Source organism: Hakea prostrata, chromosome 7 (assembly GCF_041222555.1).
Source record: "Hakea prostrata isolate BN-2017 chromosome 7, UWA_Hpros_2, whole genome shotgun sequence".
In the NCBI taxonomy this organism is placed as follows: domain Eukaryota; kingdom Viridiplantae; phylum Streptophyta; class Magnoliopsida; order Proteales; family Proteaceae; genus Hakea; species Hakea prostrata.
The window spans coordinates 8,475,564-8,503,113 of record NC_142606.1 but is presented as its reverse complement, the minus strand read 5'-3'; the positions used below and the strand labels follow the sequence as shown (position 1 = coordinate 8,503,113).

At 37.2% G+C, this 27,550-nt stretch overlaps 1 protein-coding gene across 3 annotated transcripts; it reads left to right on the top strand.

Moving 5' to 3' along the window:
- The first annotated feature begins 341 nt into the window (after positions 1-341).
- LOC149009458 (uncharacterized) lies at positions 342-27,550 on the top strand. 3 transcript variants are annotated; one of them, XR_016174582.1, is made up of 16 exons: positions 342-2,285; positions 4,704-6,099; positions 7,345-7,534; positions 7,669-7,779; positions 7,888-8,021; positions 8,105-8,196; positions 8,547-9,756; positions 10,230-14,322; positions 14,612-18,722; positions 19,312-19,439; positions 19,556-19,649; positions 20,015-21,235; positions 21,846-21,953; positions 23,373-24,175; positions 24,282-24,368; positions 24,480-27,550. XR_016174582.1 is itself a non-coding variant. In XM_089162972.1 (12 exons), the coding sequence occupies exons 9-12, from the start codon at positions 18,666-18,668 to the stop codon at positions 20,087-20,089; spliced, it is 354 nt and encodes a 117-aa protein (XP_089019098.1). In that variant the 5' UTR covers positions 342-2,285; positions 4,704-6,099; positions 6,392-7,534; positions 7,669-7,779; positions 7,888-8,021; positions 8,105-8,196; positions 8,547-9,756; positions 10,230-14,322; positions 14,612-18,665; the 3' UTR covers positions 20,090-21,517. The 3 variants fall into 3 exon arrangements, 1 of the variants encoding a protein (XP_089019098.1); XR_016174581.1 differs by having other exon boundaries at positions 7,331-7,534; XM_089162972.1 differs by lacking the exons at positions 21,846-21,953; positions 23,373-24,175; positions 24,282-24,368; positions 24,480-27,550 and having other exon boundaries at positions 6,392-7,534; positions 20,015-21,517.

The following is a 27,550-nucleotide window of genomic DNA, read 5'->3' as shown; positions in this document are numbered from 1 at the left end:
TTTTATTGTTATTTTTACTATTAAAAAATTATTATTATTATTATATTTTTTAAATTTATATACCACTTATATTCTTATAATAATACAAGTTATATTTTTCGGAAGATTGTTTTTCTAAAATATTTTAACGTATTGTTATGTTTACTATTAAAAATTTATTATTGTTGTTATTAACTTATTATTACTATTTAAATTATATACGTGGATATCAATGCGTTAATTTTAAGTTAATTATTTAAATTTGAAAAGCCAATTTTCCCGCACAAATGCGACCGACTTATCTGCGTCTTTTAAAAGCAACATGTTTTGTCTGGTTTAATTCGATTCTTCGTCTTCCAAGATTGCGGAAGACCCGGAAGACGGTGGTTGTTCCGCACAAATGCTTCCCCTCTCGCCTTTGCTCCTGGATGCAGGTGGTCAAAGGGTGTTTATAGAACATTAGAATGCACCCCCTGTTCAGCTGTTTCGAGGGTTGCGGTGACCTGCAGAAGAGGGTAGTTGCTACTCTCAGAGATTTGGGATTTTTTTTATGAAATCAATCACCAAACCTTATATCTTCAACCCAAAGAAGAACAAGGAAAATCAATGTTTCTCTCTTTGTCTGTGCGTGTGTGTCCATTTTCTCGTATTGTTATAAGTTATAACCGATCGATATGGCAATGATGATTATAAGTGAAGAAGTTTACTCTGTTTTTTACTAAGGAAGAAATTTCGGAACTCTCCTAATCTTTAGTTCGAGGGTGCAAGGGTTTGGAAACTGAAGGGATTTCAGATCTATTGACGTATCTGAAGGGGTTTCAGAACTGAAAGACGTATCTGAATTAATAGTTACTTGGAAGCGATTCTTGATTTTGGCGCTGGAATTGAAGGTCCAAAGTCATCGTTGCTGGAGGATTTGGAATTTGGCTTGCCAGAAGAATCAGGTTTTTTCTTTTCAGTTGTTCGTACTTTATTATGTTTCGTTAAGTGCCTGCTCTGATTTGAATTATTCTTGTGAAATTGGAGCTTAATAGTAAGCACTCGAGTTGGTTTTGCTCCGCTTTTGATTGTTCTTCTTCTTCTTTTTCCCTTTCTTTTTTCAGAGTTTACAGATCAAACTGTATTTGCTCAATGCTGATTCGAATTTCACATTATCTTGCTATTGTCGTTGTGATTTAGTTTTGACCGAGTTTGATCACAATGGATTTGTTCTTCTAAATTACTGTTTAATTAGATTTGGTATCTTGGATGGGTTAAATTTTCTGAAACTTCGACTCTTTCTCTCACTCTTTACTTAGAAATAACAAAGACCAAGGTTTCAAAACTCAGATGGAGTGGACTTGACTAAGTTGAGTCTGATTCCTATTGGTTGATTCCAACCCTAGTTTAAAAACTTAATGAAGACGTTGTGTTGCTGTTTATTCTAGTCTTCTGTCTGGTGCTTTAAATGTACCGATGCTTTTCACCGGCCACTCACTTGGTCGGGATAAGCTCGAACAACGTCTGAAATAAGGACGTATGTCCAGGGATGAAATAAATTCCACATATAAAAGAGTGCATCGTACGGAGGCTGAAGAGCAATCTCTTGATGCTTCTTTAAGTTGAAAACACTAGCACAAGTGAGGAGATTGAAGAACAATGGCGTTTGTATGATAGTTTTGATCCAATAATAGAGTGCAAATTGCAAGCCTTACATAGTTGTAAGTAATTAATAATTGTTTGATAAGTTATTTAGGGTTCCCATGTATGCTACGCAGTGAATTTAAACTGAGCATCAGTTAATTTTGTATTTGATGATAAGTGATCCAGTTATGGTAGCACTTTGCTGGTTGGTTTTTCATAAAATGATTTCTTATCCTTGTCTGTAGGTTATTCCTCCCGTAATGGAGTTCCATCATATGGTAATGATATGGATGGAGAAACAGAAGGAAATGAAGACAGACCCTGAAAAGAACATTACAACTCTAGTCAAAGTGTTTGGAGAATGTCGCCCGTTAAGGGAGCTTGCTTGTCTTGTATACTTTCTTTTTAACTTAGTTTGGCTGAGATTCATAATTTCTCTTTCAGTGGATGAATATTTTGATTGTTCTAATCGCAGAAGCAGGTTTTGCAATTTCTTTTTCAGTTGTAGACATTAATAATGGGCAAGAGGGACTATTCCTGATATGTCCAGACGAAATCATCTGTTTCTTCTGACAATACTTAAGTTCATTGACAGATATGATCTGTATGGTCAAGTGGCATACCCTAAAACCACAAACAATCTGATTGTTCCTGATATCTATCATTTGGCTGCAAAGACAAAGGTACTTCCCATTTATTTACGTATCTTTAAGTATATCAGATGATTTTAGGGTAATTGGAGGATTATGACACGTGGTTCAAATATGAACTAATTTATTACCTTTTTTTTTGCATATTATTGTTAATATTCATCCTTCTTGATATTGTCTCAACATTTGAAGGAAATATATAGTTTGATTTAACTTATAACCTTTCAATCAAGGTTATAATTATGCCTTAGTGTAGTAAACCTGGTAATGGAGATGATGTGATGCTGTCGATGTCTGTCCTAATTTACCTTCAATATTTCAATGTAGAGATTGTTCAAACCTTATAAATTATCATATAATCTTTTTTTATTCCTTATTATTGATGTGACATCCTTAAGCTCACTTGTTTAATTTTAAGAGGGCAAATGCTTCTTCTTCTTTTTTTTCGGTTGTTCATGATGTTATGCTCTCTTCATATCTGGTACTGTGGGATGGAGTTCCAATCAGTTTGATGAATATTTATAATGTCCAGAGATAATTTCATTGACTCAAGGAGGAAAACACAATAGCTCCACTCCTACAGTGACGCGACTCTGAATCCTTGTAACTTGAAATAGGATTTCTCCATTACAGTTATTCTAACATCATATTGACAGTAAGTGACATTGCATGTCCTTGCTGGCTTTTGGTTCATATTGTTTTTGCATAATTTCTTACATCCCATATGTTTGATCTTGCAAAATCTGGCTCTTTCTCTTTCTAAGCAATGGCAATGTCCACTGCAAGAGTACAGATTGATAAGCAACTGCTGATATGTCAAAAGATTTATCAGTAGAGAAGGGGATTTTCTAGGGTTTTTAGGACTGAACAGTAAATGTGGCTCTGGGAATAGGGCTGTTGATCCTATTCTGAGGTCTCTTACATTTTATGAGTTAGCTTAGGGAAACTAGGACTGTAGGTGAAATGGGCTACAGGAGGAATAAGTTAGGTCAGGCCTTGTTCCCTTGCATAAGCTAACTTATTAAATGCAAACTTACGCATAAACTCATTTCTCACCTCCCGAAGAGAAACAGAGACTCTGGTATCTGGTCTTCTTAGAGAGGACACCACCACTCACAGCAAGCATAAGAAGATGAGAAGAGGATGCCACAGTTTTCTTGTACCTTGTTTGTCTGAAACTTCAAAATTGAATGAGATCAGAGAGGATTGAGGGGTGCTAATGGGTGAGACTGTTTGAGAAGCTTACAATATCATATGGATTGCTGGTATTCTGATTGATACAAAATATTTGTTTTTGTTTTGCAAGAAAAATAAAAAAACTGTACAACGGAACAGTTGCTTGATACAAAATATAGGCATAAAACTCTCCAAAATCTATATCTAGGTTATTTTGCTGCATCGATTTCCAATTCTTAAATGATCACCTGGCCTACTTGGCTAAATATTTGATTTATTGGCACCGTGGATGTTAGATAATGCTTACCAGATTAGTGTCTATAAAACAGTGTCATCTTCCACTCTATCCTGTTTAGGAACTGCTGTAGACCCCATCATCTTGGCAGTATGAATCATTGTGGGCTTTTCTTCTGCACTAGACACAACCCCCTTCCCAACACCCCCCCCCCCCAAAAAAAAAAAAAAAAAAAAAAAAAAAAAAAAAAATAAAATAAAAGACATGCTACTGCTGCGCCAAGTTACATTCAATCCATAACTTCTGCACATGCATTTTGTTGGCTCTTTCCATCCCGTTAGTGCCTCAAACTTTACTTCAAAGTTTGCTTTGATGCCTAGGAAAATTTGAAAGCATCCCACCACCCAATAATTTGTATCTCCAAATACATCAACAGCTTGCACTGCTTCAGTTCCCAATTGAGCTTCCATCTATTTGAGCTTGCAAGCACAATCTTATTTCAGTTTTCCCCTTCTTTGGAATTGTCAAAGAACAGGCTGTAGTTCAAGGATCTGTTCATACATTTCCAATGCTTTCCATGGCATTTAGTTATACTTTGATTTGGTGCCTTGTCAAAGAATGGAAATTATTCTATAAAAATCTTGAACTCTTGGTCGTAGAGTTCTGCATTAGCCATTAGTGTCATGCCAGCTGCTTTGAGGAGTTATTGTTACTCGCTAGAGAGATGTGAAGTGTAGGGCTAACCTAATAACGAAAGTTTCCTCCGCAAGGTTCGTCCACCACATTGCTCGCGTAGGTGCTTCCCTCTACTCTTGCAAAACACTCCCCTACCGATGCATTTTTACATAACACTGCCTACGGCTTAAAAGCACTGTTGAGGTTGTCACAAGACAAATTGTTGTCATCCCATGCCAAATTAGCTTTAAAGGGATGTTGGATCTAGCAACAAGATATGCATATCAGTGTTTTGATGTGCCTTACCTTTATTCCTTTCTTTCTCCATTTGTCATGACAGATTCCACATTCCTTTCTCAATGCAGCAAAAAATGTGTAGAAAACAGACAGGATTGATGGTGCTCAATTGGCTTTACACCTTCTCTAGATTGGTGTCAAGTTTGGCATAATATGGTGTTCCACAGTCTCTAATGTGTCATCTGTTGATTGACGAGGCAGGTACATATGACTGATATGAGACTTGAAATAATTAGTTACTTGAACGTTCTGCTGCCCTGATTTCTTTTACTGTGACTCCATTATTTGTGGATGCAAGCTATAATGGTAGGATTATATGCATGGAAATATAATTGCACAATGTCTATATTTGGGCTTGATATTGTATCTAAAATAGGTGATCTATTCCATATGAAACTATTAGGTCATTGAGTGTGCAACTGACTCACTAAGCAAGTTGGATAAATAACCAAATGCAAAAGGAATTACCTTTTTAGTGGGGCAAGCACTTTGTGTAATTGTTAAGGACCTAAGGTTGCATCATTGCAACCATCAGATTGCAGTTTCCAAACATGGAGACTGCCTCTGATGTAGCCATGACTGAAGGCTTCAAATTCAGGCCAATGCTGCCAGGAACTCCTGTGGCCCTACATTCCTGGATTTGTTGACGGTGCCCTTAATCACATAATACTGATGTCTAAGGCTATGGGAGAACAGATTGGTGGTGGGCAACCAGTCTGGTTTGTATGCAGATGTGGGGGATTCTGCTGCTTCTTATGTCTGGTGATTTAGATGCACCGATGCTTTTCACTGGCCACTCACTTGGTCGGGATAAGCTTGAACAACTTCTGAAAAAAGGACGCATGTCCAGGGATGAAATAAATTCCACATAAAATAATAAGTCGTATGGAGGCGGAAGTGTAATCTTTTGATGCCTCTTAAGTTGTAATCACCCGTACAGGGCACAGGAGATTAAAGAAAAAATGGTTTTATATTGTGGTTTTGATCAATACCAGATCGCAAACTGCGAGCAAGGATCAAGCATAATGTTAGCTGTCATGGCAGGTTCATGCCTCGCATAGTTGTAAGTAATAAATTATTGTTTTTTTAGTTATTTATGGTTCCATGGAAGCTACGTAGTGAATTTAAACGGAGCATCAGTTAATTTCGTATATGATGATAAGTGATCAGGCTGTGGGAGCACTTTGCTGGTTGGTTTCCATAAAATGATTTCTTATCCTTATCTGTAATTTATTCCTCCTGGAATGGAGTTCCATGATATTCTTAGTTTCTCTTTCAGCAGATGGATATTTGATTGTTCAAATTGTCGATGCAGATTCTATTCATGTCCAGCATGAATTCATCTGTCTCTTCTGACAATACTTAAGTTGATTGACAAATATGATCTGTATGGTCAAGTGGCACCCCAGACACCACAAACAATCTGATGTTCCTGATATCTATCATTTGGCTGCAAAGGCTAAGGTACTTCCCATTTATTTATGTATCTTTAAATATATTAGATGATCTTAGGGTAATTGCAGGATTGTAATATATGGTTCAAATATGAACTAAATTATCACTTCTGTTTTTTGGGGGGGGGGGAGGTGGTTGGTTTATCATGGTTAATATTCATCCTTCTTGATACTGTCTCAACATTTCAAGGAAATATATTGTTAAACTTATCTTATAACCTTCCGATAAATCCAACTTGGACTTACCCTAGCCTTGATTAATCCACCTGAAAAATTTTTGTTTGCAAAAATCATAAATTTAGGAACATTGAGTTCTCACATCAGAGAGTACAGCCACAAGGGAGGAGTTCTTCATTTAAATCTCAGTTTTTGTAACCCCGAGAGTGAGAGAAAGAGAAACAGAAAGAGGGACAGATGAGGAAGAAGGTAGACGAGCGAATTAGAACTCTGATCGAGAATGGTGTCAAGACCAGGCACAGGTCCGTTTGTCTTCTTCCCCCCCGGGTGGTTGCTTCTTGTTTTGTAGATTCAATCTTCTCCAGAACGATGAAGAATTAATTAACCTTTTTCTTCAGAAAATTGTTTTCATTCAGATAGTTAATCTTCATCACATGCTCAGCAAGTCCGTCTTGAAGTTCAGCCCTACTGTTCTATGGTGCTACAAGGATAAATTAGAACTTAGCAGGTCTGAGTTGCATCCAAATCCCCTGAGTATTTGCTTATGTCATTGATTATACGTTTTCTTCCGACAATGTAATTTTTTTCATCTCACAGTACGTGTCATGACACTAAATTAGATTTGAACAGCACTCTTATTGCATTTGATGAAGGAATGGAGGTCACTCAGAAGTGCTCCTCCACTTCACATCGAGCAGTTCATTTAAGCTGTTTCTACAGTGAAGCTTAGGCTTGTCTGCAATTCTAATGAGTGTCTTAAAACATCCTGTTTTGGTCAAAATCAATTGGATTTCTTCCTTGTTATTCTTGTGGTTGCCCACTTCATTTGGTGGCAAGAACAATAGAAACCAAAGGGGGGGGGGGAGCGGACTGATTCTATTATTATTTCGTTCTTTGTCCTCACTGACCAGTCTCTACAACATGGTTATGGTACGTCTTACATCCCTGTTTTACTGCAAAAGCTTCTTGGTTGTTATTCTGATCATTATGTTTATCAGATGTGCCCACGATTTTATTAATGTGATTTATTTGTAGCTTCCCTACAAACTTTTTTCTGACTTCAGGATGTTCATGGAAGGTTTCGGATTGAATCTCATTCTGAGGCTGCTGGACGCTTTAATGAAAGATGCAAAACATGTGTTGTAATGGATGATGAGCCAAATATCTTACCAATATCATCTCATATAAGGTCTCATCTCATATAAGGTCAATCACACCTGTACCTGTTATGGATGTATTCTTCCACTTTAAGCAGCTGAAGTGATTTGGTTAGTGCCATCTTGGAATTGCTCTTTCTTTTAGCCTTAGTTAATTGGTTAGGAGAACACGCTTTCCATTTTACTAGTTTGATATGACAATGGTAATAAGAATATCTATGTGGCTCTCTTTTTATGATTTCAAGGACTTAGAGGGGCTTTCTGAAGCAGAACAAGACTTGAAGAACTCGAAGGAACAACTAAATAACGACCCTCTTGTTGGTCCTCTTATTAAGAAGTGTTGTACATTAGATCAGGTGTTGGTTGCCATCATTTGAAATGCATTAAGCTCTTACATTCTTAATCATGTTACTGAAATTTGGAGGCTTTTCATTTTTTTGACTGATTGATATTTTGTGTTGAAGGGGAAAGCTGTAATTACATTCCTTGATACAATTCTAGACAACACACTTCATAGTACAGTTGCTCTACTTGCTGGACGTGGACGTGGAAAATCAGCCGCACTTGGTTTGGCAGTCGCAGGAGCTGTTGCTGCTGGGTAGTATGCTTGACTTAACAATATTTGGTGCCATTCCTATTTTGTGTTTCCTTGGTTAACAATATTGTTTCATTTTCTTTTAGGTATTCAAATATTTTTGTAACTGCACCCAGTCCTGAACACTTGAAAACTCTGTTTGAGTCATTTATAAGGGATTTGACGCTCTTGGATATAGGTAAACACAGCAGCTTGGAATTATGTTTGCATTTTTTGTGGTGTTCGGCTGGCTAAGTCTTATAAATGTCTACTAGGCTTTGGCGGAATTAAGTACTTTATGAGATAAATATAATGTAGAAAAACAAGTGTAAGAGGATGAACTGCATTATAACTTAGAACAAAAATTGGAGTGTAGAATCATTTGATTAAGGATTAGAAATTATTGTCAAAGTGATTTCAAAACAAGTGGATTTCCAAAAGTCTGGAAAATGAATATTTTGTTTTTAATGTCTATGTTTCAGGAAGAAATGTGTGTGTGTTTTCAGTTTTTTTCTTATCCTTTTTATTTCAAATTTTATTCATTTGCAGAAGCATCTAGATTATGATGTGGTGAAAAGTGCCAATCCTGAGTTCAAGAAAGCAACTGTGAGGATAAATATCTACAAACAGCACAGGCAAACACTTCAGGTAAATATGAATTAATTAAGTTTAAAAAAAGATTATGATTGTTTTACACATGGCATGATCTTCTGTCATGATGCCACATTTAATAATTGAAGTTTATCCACAACTAGGCAGACACATATGAGCTGTTATTCATCTTGTATGGCTGACTTGTATTTGTGTTTTACACTATTAAGTTGCTTGCTAGCTGTTTAATTATATCTAGGTGTTCCTAGTATTTGAAATTTACTTAAAACATGAGTTTAAGGTTTTTTAATATGAAGTTGTAATTGACCATCAGATTAACCAATTGATGAGTTACTTATTCAAGAGTTATCTGAGCTGTGAACTCTTCTCCCCTCTCCTTCTTATCTCCAAGTTACTGTTCATAAATATTGTTTAGTCGCAGAACAGCTCCTTAACTCTTATCCTTCTTAATTTCTGCATTTTTTATTTCATTCCCGAACAAGATGCTGAAAGCAACAGATCACCAAACCTCTCAACCTTTTCTTATCAGAAAATAGCTCAAATCTTGCTTGTGGGGCTGCCATTCCGATCTTTGATTCCTAGTTCATTATCTAGGTTGGCTGACTGCATCAGGAACATATTCTTTTTGAATGCTTTTCCCATGAACATTACAGGTCTATTTTTTTTGGTGAATGTTCTTTTCTGCCCCTTTTTTCTTGTTTACTCTTTTTTTCCCCTTCTCCTAACAGTATCTGCAGCCACATGAACATGAAAAGCTTTCCCAAGTTGAACTGTTAGTTGTTGATGAAACAGCGACAATTCAATTGCCAGTTGTAAAGTCTTTGCCTGGTCCATATTTGGTCTTCCTCTCAACCACCGTGAATGGGTACTGCACTGACTGCTTTCATCTAGTGTATTTGATAACTAGCAAACTGTAATTTTGTCATGGATAGCTTACATTTTACTTGTCACGTATAAATATGTTTTCACTTTTCCTTCTATTGTGGCTGTCCTGATTTTCTATGTTGATCTTTGTTTCTGGAATTGGTGAATGTGTTGTATGTTCAAAGCTATGAAGGTACTGGTCCCTCCTTATCATTGAAGTGTATACAACAATTGGATGTGCAGAGCCAGATGAATACCAAGAGCATTGATGGTAATCAATCTGGTATGGAAATATTTTCAACTTGCTTTGTTTTAGGAGATGTGACCCACAATTGTGCATGAGGCTTAAACTAACTCGAATTCTAGTATTGGTGCAATTCTGCTGCCTATACATCGCAGCTTATGGATGCCAAATAATTCTTTTCACTTCGTAAGAGGCTCCATGTCCTCAGATTGGTAGGAATCAAGTAGTTACAAGGCAGAGTTTGTAGGTTGTTGTCAAAGATAGGTTAGATTTTAGATGCCTCTCCTCCTTGTTTAGTAGCAGCCTTTCTTCATTATTAAATGCCCATAATGAAATCATTCATAGGAGTAAAAATGAGATCAATCATTTTATGTCACTGCATTAGCTTGAAAGCAACTTTTACAATTTTTGGACATTTTTTAGACATATATGTCTAACCAAATTATATACTTTTCATGTATCATTGTCCCAAAATTTTACAGTTGTATATTAATATGTTTGGATGGATGCAGGTAGAGTTTTCAAGAAGGTTGAACTCAGAGAAGCTATCAGATATGCTTCTGGTTTAATCCATTTACTGTGTCTGTGGATGCTACGAGCTCCATGTCTGCCGCGTGGGAAGTGCCAAAAAGATAAAAATAAAAAATGGTGATTATGTTTGCTGACCTGTAAATCTCACCAGCAGGCCTCAGGTCAGATCCCTGTTAGTTTTGTAAGTGACTTTTGAAATCTCAACGACTGTCCAACTGCATTGGTTTGTTCATTCTTCTTGTTGTCTTTGCTGTTTCTGCGCCTTTTCTTCCCACATGATCTTCACCAAAGCATGGCTACAAATATTGCATTTTCTTAAACATTGTTGCAGTCACAAACTATTATTGCTTTTCTCTTCTAACTATAAGTTACAAGCAACTGCTGCCCTCTTTATATTTCAAGAAAGTTCTGAAAAAAGACAAACTGGTTATAATGCGAGGAGATTACTGACCCTGGGGAAGGAGGGGGTGTGTTGATAGATCTAGACAGCGAGGAAAGGAGTTGTCATCAAATGAAGTGCTGAAGGATGAGCTTCATATGAAGCTCCTTTCTGAAGAAGGTTTGAGAGGGGAAAGGAAAATATATAGTAGACTACTTGAAGAAAAATGTTTTTGTCTCTATCCTTTTTCTTTTTCTCTTTGTTTACCTATATTTGTTTTATTTTTTATTTTTATCTAGGTCTCTATCCCAAAAGTTATACAATGCATTTGCAGTGTGTACGGACAGATACATATTGGTTGGTTTTTCTTTTGCTTGGGGTGTGGGGGTCTGCATATTGATACAAAATAATGACGTAAATCTCTCCAAAATGTATATCGAGGTCATTCTGCTGCATCGATTTCCAATTCTTAAATGATCACCTGGCCATGGATCCACCCACTGGACTAAATACTTGATTTATTGTTGACGTAAATCTCTCCAGAATGGATTGATGGCGCTCAAATGGCTTTACACCTTCTCCAGATTGCTGTCCAGCTTGGCATAGTATGGTGTTCTCCAGTTACTGAGGTGTCTTCTGTTGGTTGATGAGGGAGATTTGAAATAATAGTTAGTTGTACATTCTGTTGCCCTGATTTCTTTTACTGCAACTTCATTATTTGTGGATGCAAGGTATGATGGTAGGATTATATGCATGGAAATATAATTGCACAATGGATTGTCTATATTTTGTCTTGATATTGTATCTAAATTAGGTGATCTATTCCTCATGAATAGGTCATCAAGTGTGTAACTGACTCACTAAGCAAGTTGGAAAATATTATAACCAAATGCAAAAGAACCTGTTTTGTGGGGTGAGCCTTTGTGTAACGGTTAAGGTTGCAGGTTCCAGTCGTGGAAACTAACTCTGATGTATCCATGAGTGAGGGCTCCAAATATGGGCCAATGCTGCCAGGAAATTAGAAAAAATGAAACCAAACAAGGGAATTTTGGTTTGGTGCTTTCAGGGGCTTTTCTAGGGTTTAGGCACTAATTGGAAATGTGGCTTTGCCAATACGGATTGTAGGTCCTAATGAAGGACCATTCAGAGTTTCAGCCCATTCTATGGTCTTCCAACTTTATGGGGTCAGTCGAGGGAAACTAGGAACCCTTGGTCAAATGGGGTTAGAGGGGTTATTATTTGGATTGAATGGTCAGGTTGCTGCATATTTCTTTTGAATAGCAGTATATTCTGATAGGGGAACATTGGAGATCTAAATTGGGACCGATTGTGTTTCTCTTTTTAGACATTAGCAACTGATCTTTATTATTTATTTATTTATTATTATTGTTTTAAAACTAGGACCGGTTTTTATATTGATGGAAGTTACATTGCTGCTGTGGGAGTTATTGGGATATTGGGTGTGTGTGGAAATATTAGATCACTCCACTAATTATGTATGTGTATGTATATATTTGTTCCCATAGTTCGTAAGTTCACACGTTTACTTATAAAAATTCTAATATAGAAGTAGGTTTTTGTATTTCTTGTATTTCTTTCTTAATTTTTTTTTTAAGGATTATAGATAGACTAATTGCATATAAAGAGGCTTCAAACCTGTCAGTAGCTAGGTAGCATGTATCGACGACGATTGTGATTATAGGTATGTTGCTTCAATTTAATATTGTTCATTCCTACTAGCTCACTTGTTGCATGCATCATGTGGAAATTAGACTATATGTGGTTACGGTTTGCCACAACCTAGCAATTTAAGGAGATTTGTGGTGGAAAATTGTTCCTAAATGTGATGTGCTGATCAAGTCCCTTGATTAGGTAACATGTATGGCTGGTGGAGTGTAAAGTTGGAAGAAAAGCTTGGATTGTGTCTGATAATTAATATGCTACCTGATGGAATGTGTTATCAGCTCGTCAGAGATACAATTAGTATAGGGTATTGCACTCATTGACTCTTTGAAAATTGCAAATTTGTTAAGTCTGGCCCTGTTCTCTTATAAGTTAAAATGTTAAATGTGTTATGTCAATGATTAGACAAATTCTGGTGATAAATGATAATACAATGGTGCTGCTCCCAGTCTCCCCCTAGCAGGGTAAAGATTTATGGAGATTTATGTTGGTATACCTTTTCTTGATGAATGGTGCCTATAAAGCTTGTCAATGAGATAAGATATCTTGTTGGTGGCTTATGATGTTGTAAAGAGAGGTTGGATTTCACCTTTGTTGAAAAGTAAGCCACTTAACGTAGCTCCTTAGAGAATTACACCTTGCATTAGTATATGGTTTACCACTCTAGCTCTAAAAAAACCAATAAGGTCACCTTTATGTGTTGAGTCAAGGAGATTTGAATCGCATAACGATGAAAAGCAATGAAGCTAGATGCTTTATAAGGCTGATGAATGGAGGAATGAAACCTATACTTGTTAGACAAAGACGAGATTAAAAAAAACATTTTAGATCTCTGTACAATCTATATATGCACGTATGTACAAATTTATTCATATAGTTTGCATGTCTACCTATAAAATTCTTCTAGAAGAAATGGTTGTTTATATTTACTAGATTTTCTCATTGAAGGAACAATTACATATGCAGAGGCTCGCAAGACTGTCATGGCAACTAGGTAGCATGTACAAATGATTGTTGTGAATTAAGGTATGTTTATTCTATTTAGGAGTTGTGATGTTTGCCACAACCTAGTAATGTAAAGGATTTAAGGAGATTTGTGGTGGTATACCTTTCTCAACATGATGTGCCGATAATGACCCTCGATTAGATGAGATGATGGCAGATGGAGTGGGAAGTCAAAACAAAGCTGAAGTCAAAGTACATTTGTATAGGGTATACCACTCATTAACTCTTTGAAAATCCCGAATTTGTTAGGTCTGGCATTATTGTCTTGTATAAACTAATAACTAACCTATTAAATGTATCATTCAATAATCAGACCTTCTATAAAGAGAATGTAAGAGGAGTGGTGATGATGTTCATAACCTTAAGCTCACTTATCACGTACATAATGTTAGAAATTATATATTACAGGGTTATATAGTTTAAGCTCACTTGTATAATATGTGGTTATATAATAGGAGTCGTGATGTTCATAACTTTAAGCTCACTTATCGCCTACAACATGTCAGAAATTATATAATACGTGGTTAGAATACGACAGTTTGCCACAACCTAGCAATGTAAAGGATTTAAAAAGATTTGTGAAAGACTTGTATTACTAATAAATGATGTCTATAATTGTCAACTAAACAAATTAATTAGACATATTTATTTCTTAATAATAATAAATTCTACAAAATAATGGGTGAAACAACTCACAACATTGGAAGAAGAAACGTCACTTAATTTTAAACAACTCCTAAAATTGGAAGAAGAAACTTCACTTAATTTTTTTAGCAATAAAGGAAGAAGAAACGTTGAGGCGGTTACCGTGCTTGTACCAAACCCCAAGAGGAGATGCTAAAATCGACTAACGCCTTTTTTCTTTTTGGGGTAAAGAAATCGTGGGTGAATTCAATTACGGCAAGCGATGGCTTCAAAGGAGAGCTTTCCAACCCTACGAGCGAGATCAAAGTGCAGAAGCTTGTGATCTCTGTCAGAAAAAGTGGAGATCATCTCAGAGCCACTAGGTTTTTCTGATGCTCTTACTCTTCATTTGTGTACTTGCTAGGATCGTAGATCTGTCGTTATGTTGGATTTCGTTTCATTTCGTTTCTTGTTAATTTAAATTGTGTTAGGAACAACTTAGTTGACAAAACCCTGTGTGCTTCTGATTCTACTCACAACAACACTAGAGCGGTGTGAACACTATCCTCGACATCTCCTCATTGTAAAATCTACTGACAATGCTGTTTCATTTGATATGGTTGACTTCTTAGTTCTAACTATTGTTTTTTGGTCGGATAATATCAATTGCAGGGTCTTCTTCTCCGAATGATTCATACTCAAGTCCGATTGTGACACCTTCTCATCTTCCCGGCGGCAACCCTAATGGCAGGAAGCGAACACGCGCATCTCTCACACCTTCTCCACTCGATTTGGTGCCATGGATGCGATTCCAACCCCATCAAGTACTGAGAGTAGGAGCTGTAGGAGGAATGACTCTAGGGTTACCCCAGTTAAACTCCTAGCAAGTCACTCTAGGTCTTTCGGTTGTTCTGCTTCCCCTCTGCAGAGCTATTCCTCTTCGGTGTGAAGCAGAACAACCGAAAGACCTTCCCTCAAAAGCTACTACGGTCAGTCTCATCTCATCAGCTCCCTTTTTTATTTGACCAACTGGAAGTTGGATATAGTTTCCTTCTTTGATTGAGTACCAGATTTTGATATCAAGTTGCCTTTGAGGTGCGTTAAGATTTTGTGGATTGGCTTGATCATTTTTCGAGTTTCGATCAATCGAATGAATTTGAAGGTTTGATGAGAAATAGGGTTTGAAGCTTTTTGATCTGTTATCATTTGCTTTCTCACCTGAAATTCCTAATGCATATCTGAAATGTCTGCTTTTCCATGTTTATTTTATTTTATTTTTCATATAAATAGTTGACTGGTCCTGAACTTGCATTGCTGGCGTGATCTCTGTTTGTTTATTTACTAAATTTTCCTCTTTTGCTGTGTGCCTCTGGAGGGGTTGAGGCGGAGAAGTGGTAGCGATCCTAGTTTTGTTTTTGATTTTTAATATATATATATATATATTCATTGTTTTTGACCGCTGATAGGAAACTAAGTTCTTAAACTGCAGCTGCCAAATATTTAGGAAGAAAATTCCCCAGTGGGGAGGGAAGAAATAGAAACCGTCGCAGCATAACTGCCCTTTATAAATTAGTCATGACTGTCATGGCATTACTCAAATTGCATGATCTCGGTCTTGTTGGGTAGGTTACTCCATAACTTTTCAGAAGGCACTCAAGGCAGGCACCAGAGTAGCAGACAAAATCTAATATTCAAAAAATGGCCCTTAAAAGTTGACAGAAGGAGAAAATATTTTCTATTCTGCCCCAACTTCTATGGCTTTTAATGGTGAATCATATTGGCATGCTCTACCCTTTTCTGAAGAGAAAGTCCAGTGACCACTTAGTAAAATAGCATAGCAGTTCAATATTCATGAATTAACAAGCAACTTGTAGGAAGAGTTGAGTTGGAAATCATTTTATTGTTGGTTTGGCTGCTCTTTGATTGTTCCTTTTTATTTTATTTTATTTATTTATTTTAGTTTACAGATCAAACTGTATGCTCATTGCTGATTCGGATTTCGGATTATCTTGCTGTTTTCGTTGTGGTTTAGTTTTGGTGAGTCGGATCTCAATAGATTTGTTCCAGTGAATTACCGTTTAATTAGATCTGGTATCTTGGATGGGCTAGATTTTGTAAAACTTAGCCTCTCTCTCACAACGTGTTTCTTACTCTTTACTTAGAAAGACCAAAGTGTCAAGACTCAGATGGAGTCAGTCTTCATTGCCAGGTATGTTCATGAATAGGACTTGATTAAGTTGAGTCCGATTCCTATTGGTTGATTCCAATCCTAGTTTAAAACCTTAATGAAGATGTTTTGATGCTGTTTATGCTAAGAGAAACAAATTTAGGACTGCGATGATGACATTTACAAAGATTTCAACATTTAAAGGCTGAGCAATAATTTTGTAATTTTGATGGGTTTGTGGCATGTACAATCAACTTTCTGTTTCCTCAATCCATATGATAACCTTACCTGGAGCTGTTAGGGGCATCCACTAAATAGAAATTGTGGTTTAATGGTAACAAAAATGTGTATATGCATGCCTGCATACATGTATGTATAGTTGTGGCAAGGGAGCAAATTCTTGGTCAAAGTTTTTTAATGTGGTGACAAACATATATTTGTGCGTGTATGCATTAAGTCTCTCTTAGTGTTTTTGTGAGTGTATTGTGTGTTTTGTTGCATTCCTTAATTTGCAGTCATAGTGTGCTGCTGCTGCCTTTTTTTTTCTTTCTTCTTTCCCCTTGTGAAACTGTTGTCTATGGCCTTGTTCAGACATTTTTGAGGTATGGAGGGATGTAGCCTATTCATGTTGATATGTGTATATTTTTGGACAAGCTTTAAATAGGTACAGAGATAATTTCATGGACTCAAGGAGGAAAACATAATAGCTCCAGTTCTACAACGACGCGACTATGGTTTGTTACTTAAAATAGGATTTCACCATTACAGGTATTCTGACATCATATTGGCAGCAAGTAACATTGCATGGCCTTGTTGCCTTTTGGTTCATATTGTTTTTGCATAATTCCTGCATCCCATATGTTTGATCGTGGGATCTAGCTCTTCTCTTTCTAAGCAATTGCAATATCACTGCAATAATACAGATTGGTATTCCATTTGCAGGCCTTAGGATCGATTATAAATCCTTATTTACTACTGTAGTCTTTTGTCTGGATGTCAATTGTCCATAGTTTCAATCGATTCCTGAAATTCTGTACCATTTTTGTGATTGTTTTCTGAAAATACCTACATTGTCTCTGTTGTGTAGCCTGATGGAGAAGATGCTCAACGTATGGCTAAATGCCGTCTTGAACGTGAAAAAGGTTACAGGGAAACAACTGCTGATAAGTCGGAAGATTATCCGAAGGAAAGAAAGGAGTGGTCGTCAGTGAATTGTCAACTCATCGTGAGGCAGCATGGGATGAATGCCTAGAATTAGTTCAACAGATGCTATGGATACCTGGGCTAATCAACAAAAGGAAAAGGAAATGTTTGTTGTGTTGATTAGGTTTGGACTACGATTTTATACCGTTAACCTTCCTGTTGTGGTCAGTTAGCTTCTACTTAATTTTCTTTTGAGTTCACTTCTCAAAGAATTGCATTCCAATTTGGCAGGTGATATTTCCAGAAAATGTATATCCATGGTTTGGTTTTTCTAGTATCAGTTGTGAATGTGGCATTTCTTATTGATCTCGGTTCAGAATTTTAAGATTTCATCTCCATTTAGAGTACTTTTCAGAGTTCAGATGTATTTTGTTTAATTTCTGTGGAGATTAAATTGATGCTGGTATCAAAACTTATAACTCTGTTTATCTATATCATTAAGAAGCTTTTGGAGACAGGCTGTAAATGTTTCATAGTTTTGGTGCTTCTATTTGCTTTTTGACCTGTCTGTCTCCATGCAGTCTCCATGGCCTTATATGGGGTGAATACGGAGCTTGGTCGTGATTCTAAATCTGGTATGGTGGAACTTGATCATTAAACTCTTTGTTGAGATGCTTATTGATGTACATCTGTGCAGTAATTTGTTAATGTTTTAATCATGATTTGAGTATATCTTCATTTGTTATGGTTAAATATGTTGTAGAACTTGCAACGGCTTTAGGAACCATGCCTAGAGTATATCGGGATGACTTGTTGACTAGACTAGTTTCAGCACCTCATGTTGATTGGGGTTGTGTCGAACCACCAGAGATGCTGGCTCCTACAAACTCTGGCATCTGCGACTAGGGGTCCATAGTAGAGGAATACAAGATTTGCAGAATTTGTGTTGGAAGGTTTTCTCACCAGAATAAGCAGGTTTTTGCTCTTCCGTTTTTTGTAGTTTAATATATTTCCTTTAAACCTAAAGCTTTCATCAGATGGTGAAAAAAAAAAATCTGGTTCCATGTTTGATGCTTTAGATTCTGAGGAGAATACTACCGATCGGAAGAGTTAGTTAGAGAATGCTGTTTGGCTTGGTCAAAGGGTGTTTTATGCAACACACACAATGCTGGACATTGAGAAAGCATATCCTAACTCCGTCAATAAGTCCCCATCATTTAGAATGATGAAACACATTTTTGTTATTGCTCTGGACTCGATACTTGTTCAGATCTGCTTGAAAACATTCAGGTGGTCTTTGATGCTGCAGGGCCCGCTAATACTTCTGGAATTGTAGGGTTAAATTTTCAACAACACTGATCACATTTGAGATGCAATCTTTTCTGCTCTCAGGAGGACTGAGTGCAACTGGTTTTGATGCTTTCATCTGCAACAGTGGTTGTGATATTTACTGTCCATCTTCAAGTACTAAAGGTGATCTTTCTGAGTTTCCTTTTGTAGTACTCAGACTACCATTCACATATTGAATATGGTTGGGGTGGGGAAGGGTTGCGAATTCTATTGGTCAATTGGGCAGTTTCCGTGTACGATAAGAAAGGAGGAAGTGAAGAGCAAATTTAGTGCTATGCATTTAAAGTGAAAAACCCAGCATTGGTAAATCTGGTATCTTTTTTTGTTATTTCTTTTTCTTCAAATGAAGTAGTTAATATAAGTTGTCAGCACTCAAACATGTGGAGGTTTTGAGGACAAATTCTGCCTGAAATTAGAATCTTGTGATTTATTTTCAAACTCAAGAATGTGGGAGGTTGCACCGGTACACGGTAAGCAAAAGAAAAAAAGCGAGAGACAACAGATCAAATGATGCGCCAAAAAACAGACGGAAAGAGGGGGAACGGGGTTTGGCGGGTGCGTATTTTGCCATGCTTTATTGTTCCTGGTTCTATATCGACCTGTAATTTTGTTCAATATTTCTGAAAAGTGTGCAGTTTGGTCATTGCAACCATATTGAATATTTAAGTCCTTTTCCCTTTTTTCTCATTTATTCTTTCTTATGCTTCTACAGGTCTGTCCTATCAAGGAACTCCGGAAATTGATGAAAACTCAAGCTCTACAATGCCATGTTATATACTGTCAAAATGGCACCAAGCTTCATGCAGTTCCTGTACTGGCTTCTCGATCTCAAACTTTAAGGTATTTGTGTCAAGCTTAATCCTAGTGGTTGCAAGGATTATGAATCACTTAACAATGTTTGGTGCAGTTCCTATTTTTTTTTCCTTGGTTAACAATGGTGTTTTGCTTTCTTTTAGGTATTCAAATATTTTTGTAACTACACCCAGTCTTGAAAATTTGAAAATTCTGTTTGAGTTCATTTGTAAGGGATTTGACACTCTTGGATATAAGGTAAACACGCCAGCTTGGAATTATGTTTGCATTTTGTTGGTGTTTGGTTGGCTAAGTCTTATAAATGTCTGGTATGCTTTGGCAGAATTAAGTATATTATGAGATAAATATAATGTAAATGTAGAAAAACAAGTGTAAGAGGAAGAACTGCATTATAACTTAGAACAAAAATTGAAGTGTAGAATCATTTGATTAAGGTGTAGAAAATGATTGTCAAAGAGATTTCAAAACAAGTGGATTTCCATAGTTTGGACAATGAATAATTTGTTTTTAATGTCTATCTTTTAGGAAGAAATGTGTCTATGTGTGTATGTGTTTTCAGTTTGTTTTTTATCCTTTTTATTGCAAATTTCATTCATTTGCAGGACCATCTAGATTATGATGTGGTGAAAAGTGCCAATCTTGAGTTCCAGAAGGCAACTATGAAGATAAATATCTAAAAACAGCAGAGGCAAAAATTCAGGTAAATAAGAATTAATTAAGTTTAGAAAAAGACTATGATTGTTTTACACATGTTATGATGATTGATGCCACATTTAATAATTGAAGTTTATCCACAAATAGGCACAGACACTTATGAGCTGTTATTCATCTTGTAAGGCTGACTTGTGTTTGTGTTTTACACCATTAAGTTGCTCGCTAGCTGTTTAATTATATCTAGGTGTTCCTAGTATTTGAAATTTACTTAAAACACTAGATTAAATTTTTTTTTTTAAATTTGAAGTTGTAATTGGCTATTAGATTAACCAATTGATGAGTTAATTATTCAAGAGTTATCTGAGCTGTGAACCATTCTCCCCTCTCTTTCTTATCTCCAAGTTACTATTCATAAATATTGTTCAGTCATAGAACAAGGTGGAGAACAGCTCCTTAACTCTTAGACTTCTTCATTTCTGCTTTCTTTATTTCTTTCCCGAATAGGATGCTGAAAGAAACAGATCCACAAACCCCTCAACCTTTTTTTATTAGAAAATAGGTCAAATCTTGCTTTTGTGGGGCTGCCATTCCAATCTTTGATTCCTGGTTCATTATCTAGGTTGGTTGACTGCATCAGGAACATATTCTTTTGAATGCTTTTCCCATGAACATTACAGGTCTATTTTTTGGGTGAATGTTCTTTTTTGCCCCTTATTTCTTGTTTACTCTTTTTTTCCCCTTCTCCTAACAGTATCTGCAGCCACATGAACATGAAAAGCTTTCCCAAATTGAACTGTTAGTTGTTGATGAAGCAGCGGCAATTCCATTGCCAGTTGTAAAGTCTTTGCTTGGTCCATATTTCGTCTTCCTTTCAATCACCGTGAATGGGTTGCGTACTGACAACTTTCATCTAGTGTATTTGATGACTAGAAAACCGTAATTTTGTCATGCATAGCTTACATTTTACTTGTCACATATAAATATGTTTTCACTTTTCCTTCTATTATGGTTGTCCTGATTTCTATCTTGATTTTTGTTTCTGGAATTGGTGAATGTGTTGTATGTTCAAAGCTATGAAGGTACTGGTCGCTCCTTATCGTTGAAGTTTATACAACAATTGGAAGCGCAGAGCCAAATGAATACCAATAGCAATGATTGTAATCAATCTGGTATGGAAATATTTTCAACTTGCTTTGTTTTAGGAGAAGTGACCCACAATTGTGCATGAGGCTTAGACTCACTCGAATTCTAGTATTGGTGCAATTCTGCTTCCTCTACATAGCAGCCTATGGGTGCCAAATAATTCTTTTCACTTGGTAAGAGGCTCCATGTCCACAGATTGGTAGGAATCAAGTAGTTACAAGGCAGACTTTGTAGGGTGTTGTCAAAGATAGTTTATATTTCAGTGCGGTATGTTTATTGTTTACCGAGCACATCCTCTTTTTTCCCCCCCCCCCCCCCCATGGCTTTGATGCTTTTAACTAGGTTCCTTATCCCTAGTACTGCATTGCAAGTTAAAATATTTATTCCCCTTCTGGTCTTATAAATTTGTTCATTTTGTATAATTTTCTTGGTGAACCTTTCTTTTGGAGTTTCCTGAAGAAAATATAACGTTAAAAGAAAAACATGAATTTCCCCATATTACACATGGTACTCTCTTTTTTCTTAAATTGCTACCCCTTTTTTAGTTTTAGGTGACTATACATTTGTATTTCACATGATCTATACATCAAGATCTGTAACGTACGCTAGTTGTATATTCTGTGGTGATTTCTATAGGAGGAAATGTTGATGAATCCACACCAGGGAGAGATGGTTCTAATTGAAAGAATCATGCTTCTGACAAATTAACTTCAGATTGGAGCACATCTTGTTGCAAAAAAAGAGGTAAATGTAGCTTTCCTTTTAGTTGAAATTACACTTTCTTTCTTAAGCTACTCTGGAAAATGATAAGAAGTAGGAAGTTCTCATACTTGGTTGTTACTTATTAGGGTTTCATGACGAGACATCTAATTTACTGGTGTCTACACTGGATGTTTGAAGGTGGATTAGTAGACTTACATGTATTTCATAACCTCCATTGGTCACTTTTGGCCAAATCATTTCCACAAAAGTTTTGGAAGTTACTCACTTGGATATCATGCTAGGCCATGATTTTTGCTTTATAGAGCTGGGGTTCTGGAACATGGTTTTCATAGAAAACTCGCATTGATGGGGACTAGGCTTCTTATTCTTTTTTATGTTTTAATTTATTCATTTTCCTTGTGGGGGGGGGGGGGGGAAAATGGTCGTGACCCTTAAGATATTGATTATTTCTCCTCCTTTTATTGGCTTTCATGGTCTTTCATGATTATGTGGCAGATCCAGATCATGAATCATGTTAGAAATGCCCTTTGACTTGCCTCCTCCTCCCCTGGCAGCATCAACTGTATGGGATTCCCATGTATTGGACTTCCCCTTCTGCAATATAAGTCTTTTATGTGTGAAAAGATGCATGAAAGAAGGAACCTTTTTCAGATGGGAAAAGCACCTTGTTGGCTTTGAAGGTTCCAGACACGGGGGATTCCAAAAAGCACCTTTTAGGTCTTGATGGATCCGAACAGTTGGGATTCCACAAACCTGTTGATTAGGGACCAGGAAATATGTTGCTATTTATTCGCCACAGAATCCTTGTTTGCAGCGTTGTTGATGGCATTCAAAATGATTTGGGGCAAACAATGGAAAGCCTCCTTAAGAAATGTACAATTATTTTACTTGGTCATGCTGATGAATGGTTAGTGCAAAAAAGAGATAATGAAATTCCTGGTGAAGATGCAGATTCGCATACTCCTCCAAACCACTTGGCTTAAAACATGCCCACCCAATTCCTGTTCCAGACACGGGTTGTGTGTTTGTTGCCATGTAGAAGCTTGATGGTGTTTGCAGTTTTGAAGGAACAGTGGTCCTCCTGTGGTTTGGAACTAATCCAGCTGTCTGGGTTTGGACTCATAGGGTGCAAATTGGTTTGTGATCAATGAATCATACAGATGATCACTTTTTGCCAACTCATTTTGTGATATCTTGCCGTTGAATTGTAATCTTGTAGTAGCACTTACATCCCCAAATGTCAGTCTTTTATTTATCTTCTACGACTACCCTCTTTTGCCAGAACTGAATAACAAAGTGTAAAAGAAATTAGCATGGTTTGCTGGTGCCATTTTTCTTCTCATAACATTGTTTTCTTTCTAAAGGTCTAGTTGTGATGTTGGGATGCTATATTCCCCATTCTTATTGCTGTGTATTTGACTTACCATCAATATTTTGCAGGATGGCAAAGGGAAAAGCCTACTTAATGAACTGAAAGTTGTTGAAGAAATGAAATTGAATAGAGGTTATGTATCTCCATATTTCATCACCATGCAAAAGAACCAAAAATTTGAAATCTGTTGTCATCTATGTGGAATCTCCAATTTATTGCACTGTGATGGAGCATCCGTGTGTTTACTCTTGGGGGTTAATGTTTATCATTTAAGAAATCAGCTGCTGGTTTTGTTGATTGGAAACTGCTTGTACATTGAAACCAGACTTGTTCCATATCTGTTATCAGGAACTAGATGGTCCTCTCATCTTGATCTATGACAAGAATATTTCAAGCATAAATGCTGTGGCCAAAGTGTTTTGAGTTGGCTCTGAAGGTACGCATTTCTTTTCGCTTTGATTGCATTTGCCATGGTTTGCTATAGTAATCTTAGTGTATCTGCATAAGGTGTCGTCTATTTATTTGACAATACACTCTTGGTTGTGTGAGAGGCAAAGGTGATTGTTTATTGTTGCTGCAGATATAAACACCAGAACATGTGAGTAAAGGAAAATCCCAGTAGCTGGTTCTACATAGATATCTTGGGGTGTGGAAGATATCTTGGGGTGTGGAGGTTCCAAACATTTTGGTGTTTCTACATAGATATCTTTTTGGTCCCATCTGGTGTTAATTTTTTTCCACTCAGATTCTGTTTGGTTCAGTTTGCTATATTGTTTATTTGTTAGTGATTTTGTAGGTGACAGTATCTAAGGATGACATTGTCGTTCTGGATGGGCCTGGTTATAAGAAAGCCATTGAAAGATGTGTAGAGGTTCATTTCTTTCCTTGATTGAACTGAATTGTTCTCTTGGTGCATGGTCATAAAAACAGTAAAAATGTTAAATTCTGCTTTGGTTTACTTTCTGCTACTCTAACAGTTGAGATCTGCAATTGTTGAGCTGATTATGAGAAGGGGAAGCTGCAAGAAAGACTTGCAAAGCATTCTGGCAGTGTTGCAGTTGAAGGTCTGCTACTTGAGCTCCTAATTTTTATGACTGAAGCTCACAAGGGATTTTATGTTGTCGGTTAACTCGTGTTCCAAGTCCTCTGATCATAGTTGTTATTTGAACAAATAGGAGGTGCTAGCAAAGCTGAAATAGATGAGAAGGAGGATACAACTAGTATTAAATGTCACAAAGGCTGCAATAGAAGGGGGAATTTACCACGTATTTATTAGTGTATTGAGGTTAGTTTTCTGTCTCATAATGCATTTACTTGGTGATTCTGTTAAGCAATGTATTGGCCATCAAAATGCGATGGGGTTGCACTTCTTTCTGCATCCAAGGAACTAGATAAGTTGCGAGCTGCCAACTTTGTCCAGAAGTCTGGTGCTCAAATTATTCAAAATGTGCTAAAGGTACGAGTCTTTAACTTTGAGCTCCAGGGCTAGACAATGTAACCATCCTTAGGAAAAGTGGGAGATATTTTTCTTGCTTACAAGAGGAGATCTTTTTTCTGATATACATCACCATATCAGTCGCAAGGGGGAAGAGGGAGTTGGGGGAAATTTAAGCAAGTTGTGGGGTGGGTAGTTGATGAAAACACCCCTGAATCATCTCACTTGTAGATGGGAGATGTTTGTTTTGCTACTTAAGTCACTAGCCTTTCATCAGCATGGGGCCAATTGGGAAGTGCATTGAAACCCGTGGTTGTTTTAATGGTTTGGTTGCTGAAAGGCGTCAGTCTTATAACTACATTAGTTAGTAATTAAGGCAAACTCCTAGTCCATGTCTTATTATAGTTCTTCTTCCCTTCTCCCTCAAGGTAGAACTAGTAAGTACAAAATCTCAGCTCCAAAACCCAAACCTAGGCCTTCCTAAGCTCTGCGTTTCTTTCCCTTTATGGGCAACAACTTTCTGGAATCTTCGAAAGCTGGAATTCCAGAATCTTGCAATTCTCCTCCTTGGTTTTCATCACTTTGTCTAGAGAGGCCCCTGTTCTTAGTCTGAATGGGCGTGGGCATGGAGAAGCTTAGCTTTGCTTGTATACGCATGAGAGTTTCTACTAAGAAAGCCCCTCCATTCCTTTGAGTAGGCACGGTCTACATAAAAAAGGCTCATCTCTTCCAAAAGAAAAATAAAATTTCAAATTTGTCTCCCGTTTTGTCTTTCTTCTCCTGTCCTATCTCTCCGTTCTATCTTCCTCTGACTCTCTTTTACTCTCCTCTTGCTTCTGCAGACTCTTTCTTAAGTCGATCCCTTTCATTCTATCTCTATCTCTTAAAAACCTATCTCACTTTTCGTATTGTGGATGAGGCTCCCCCGTTGTGATGTCTCTCTATTCTATCCTGTTCTGCCTCCCTTTTTCTTCTCTCTTGGCATCTCTATTCTATCTTTCTTCGACTCTCTTTCTCTCCTATTGGCTTTGGCGTATTTTTTATTTGCCCCTCTATTTTGTTCTCTCTCTTTCTTGTCTCGTTTTGTCTCACCTCAATTTGCTCATTTGTCTCTCTTTAAACCCTTTCTTCCTTCTCTAGCAACATCTCTGCCTTTCTCTTTCATTCTATCTGTTTTGTCTCTCTTCCTTTTGTCATCGGTTCTCCCCTTCTTGAAAATGTTAATCTCCGAATGAATGTGCTTGTCATGTGCTTCAAGATCAAGATGCACTTGCTGGCAGTGATGGAGGCTGTGTGGGTGCCGAGACCATCGGAATCCCTGGGAGAACGGTATTCAGACCATTGGTGGCCTCAGCAATTGCAGAGAAACCTAGCTCCGATGTTCTGCGAAGTCGACCGAAAACCTTCCATCACCATCGACAAACCAAGAACAAGGGAGAGATAAAGCTTCATCACCACCGGCAAACAAAGAACGCGAGAGAGAGAGAGGTCTAAACATTTAATGAATAGAAAATGTTGAGTAAAGATGTCCCATCAAATTTGTAAAGAGTGATATTTCAAATATTTTAACTTTTTAATTTGTTTTCATTAATTGATAGGATATTGACGGGTACCGTGCAACTGAAAATTCGTGATTTCATCACCCAAAAAATCGCCGACATGTCGACAATATGTCGCCGTGTCGGTGGTGTCGCCAACCACCAACACGGCGACTTGGTCTGACATGTCGGACCTTGGGTGTAATTAATTATTATGTTGGAACTACAAGGTTATACTAGGGGGAGCCTTCCAAGACAGCATAGACTTGTAGTCCTGGATGTGTGCCTCACCCCACACTACAATACTTTAAGTATATGTAGATGATATTGTGATCACAGGCAATAGTGAGGATGAGATTTCAGCATTAAAGACTTTTTTGGGAATTGAATTTGAGATCAAAGACATGGGAAAACTCAGATATTTCCTTGGTTTAGAGTTGGCATATTCTACTAGCGGTGTATCTCTATCCCGGAGGAAGTATACATTGGATCTTCTTGAGGAAACTGGGATCCTAGGATGTAAGCCTACTGAGACTCCCATTGAACCTAACCTACACTTGAAGGCAAAGGAAGGAAAACCAGTTAACAAGATAAGGTATAAAAAACTAGTGGGAAAGTTGATCTATCTATCTCACACTAGACCTGACATCACATTTGCAGTTAGTCTTGTTAGCCAGTATATGCATGATCCCTACTCCTCACACTTGGATGCAGTATATCGGATCTTGAGATACTTGAAAACTACTCCGGGAAATGGAATTTTAATTTTAGCTCATGGACATTTGAAGATTGAGGCATATACAGATGCAGACTGGGCAGGATGTCCAGATGATAGAAGGTCTACCTCTGAGTATTGTGTGTATGTGGGAGGTAACCTTGTGACTTGGAGAAGCAAGAAACAAGCTGTGGTTGCGCGGTCCAGTGCCGAGGCCAAGTTTAGGGCGATTGCTCAAGGCATTTGTGAGGTACTATGGCTTAAAGGGCTGCTTCAAGAGGTTGGGACAGATTTTGAGGTTCTTATACATTTATACTCATATAGTAAGTCAGCAATCAGCATAGCTCATAACCTAGTACATCATGATAGGACTAAGCATGTGGAAATTGACAGATATTTCATCAAAGAGAAGGTTAAGGCTGGGTTGATCCATATCACCTTTGTTACTTCAATTTAGCAACGGGCTGATGTGCTCACAAAGAGCTTGAGCACAAAGGTATTCAATTACATTATGAGCAAGTTAGGCATGATATCTATGCTCAGATGTCAAGTAGAACA

Excerpts from the sequence above, each read along its gene's own strand:
- LOC149009458 (XM_089162972.1), top strand. The coding sequence starts at position 18,666 with ATGCTTTCATCTGCAACAGTGGTTGTGATATTTACTGTCCATCTTCAA. Across the intron at positions 18,723-19,311 it reads TCCATCTTCAAGTACTAAAG|GTCTGTCCTATCAAGGAACT; the intron begins GTGATCTTTCTG and ends ATGCTTCTACAG. Across the intron at positions 19,650-20,014 it reads TTGACACTCTTGGATATAAG|GACCATCTAGATTATGATGT; the intron begins GTAAACACGCCA and ends ATTCATTTGCAG.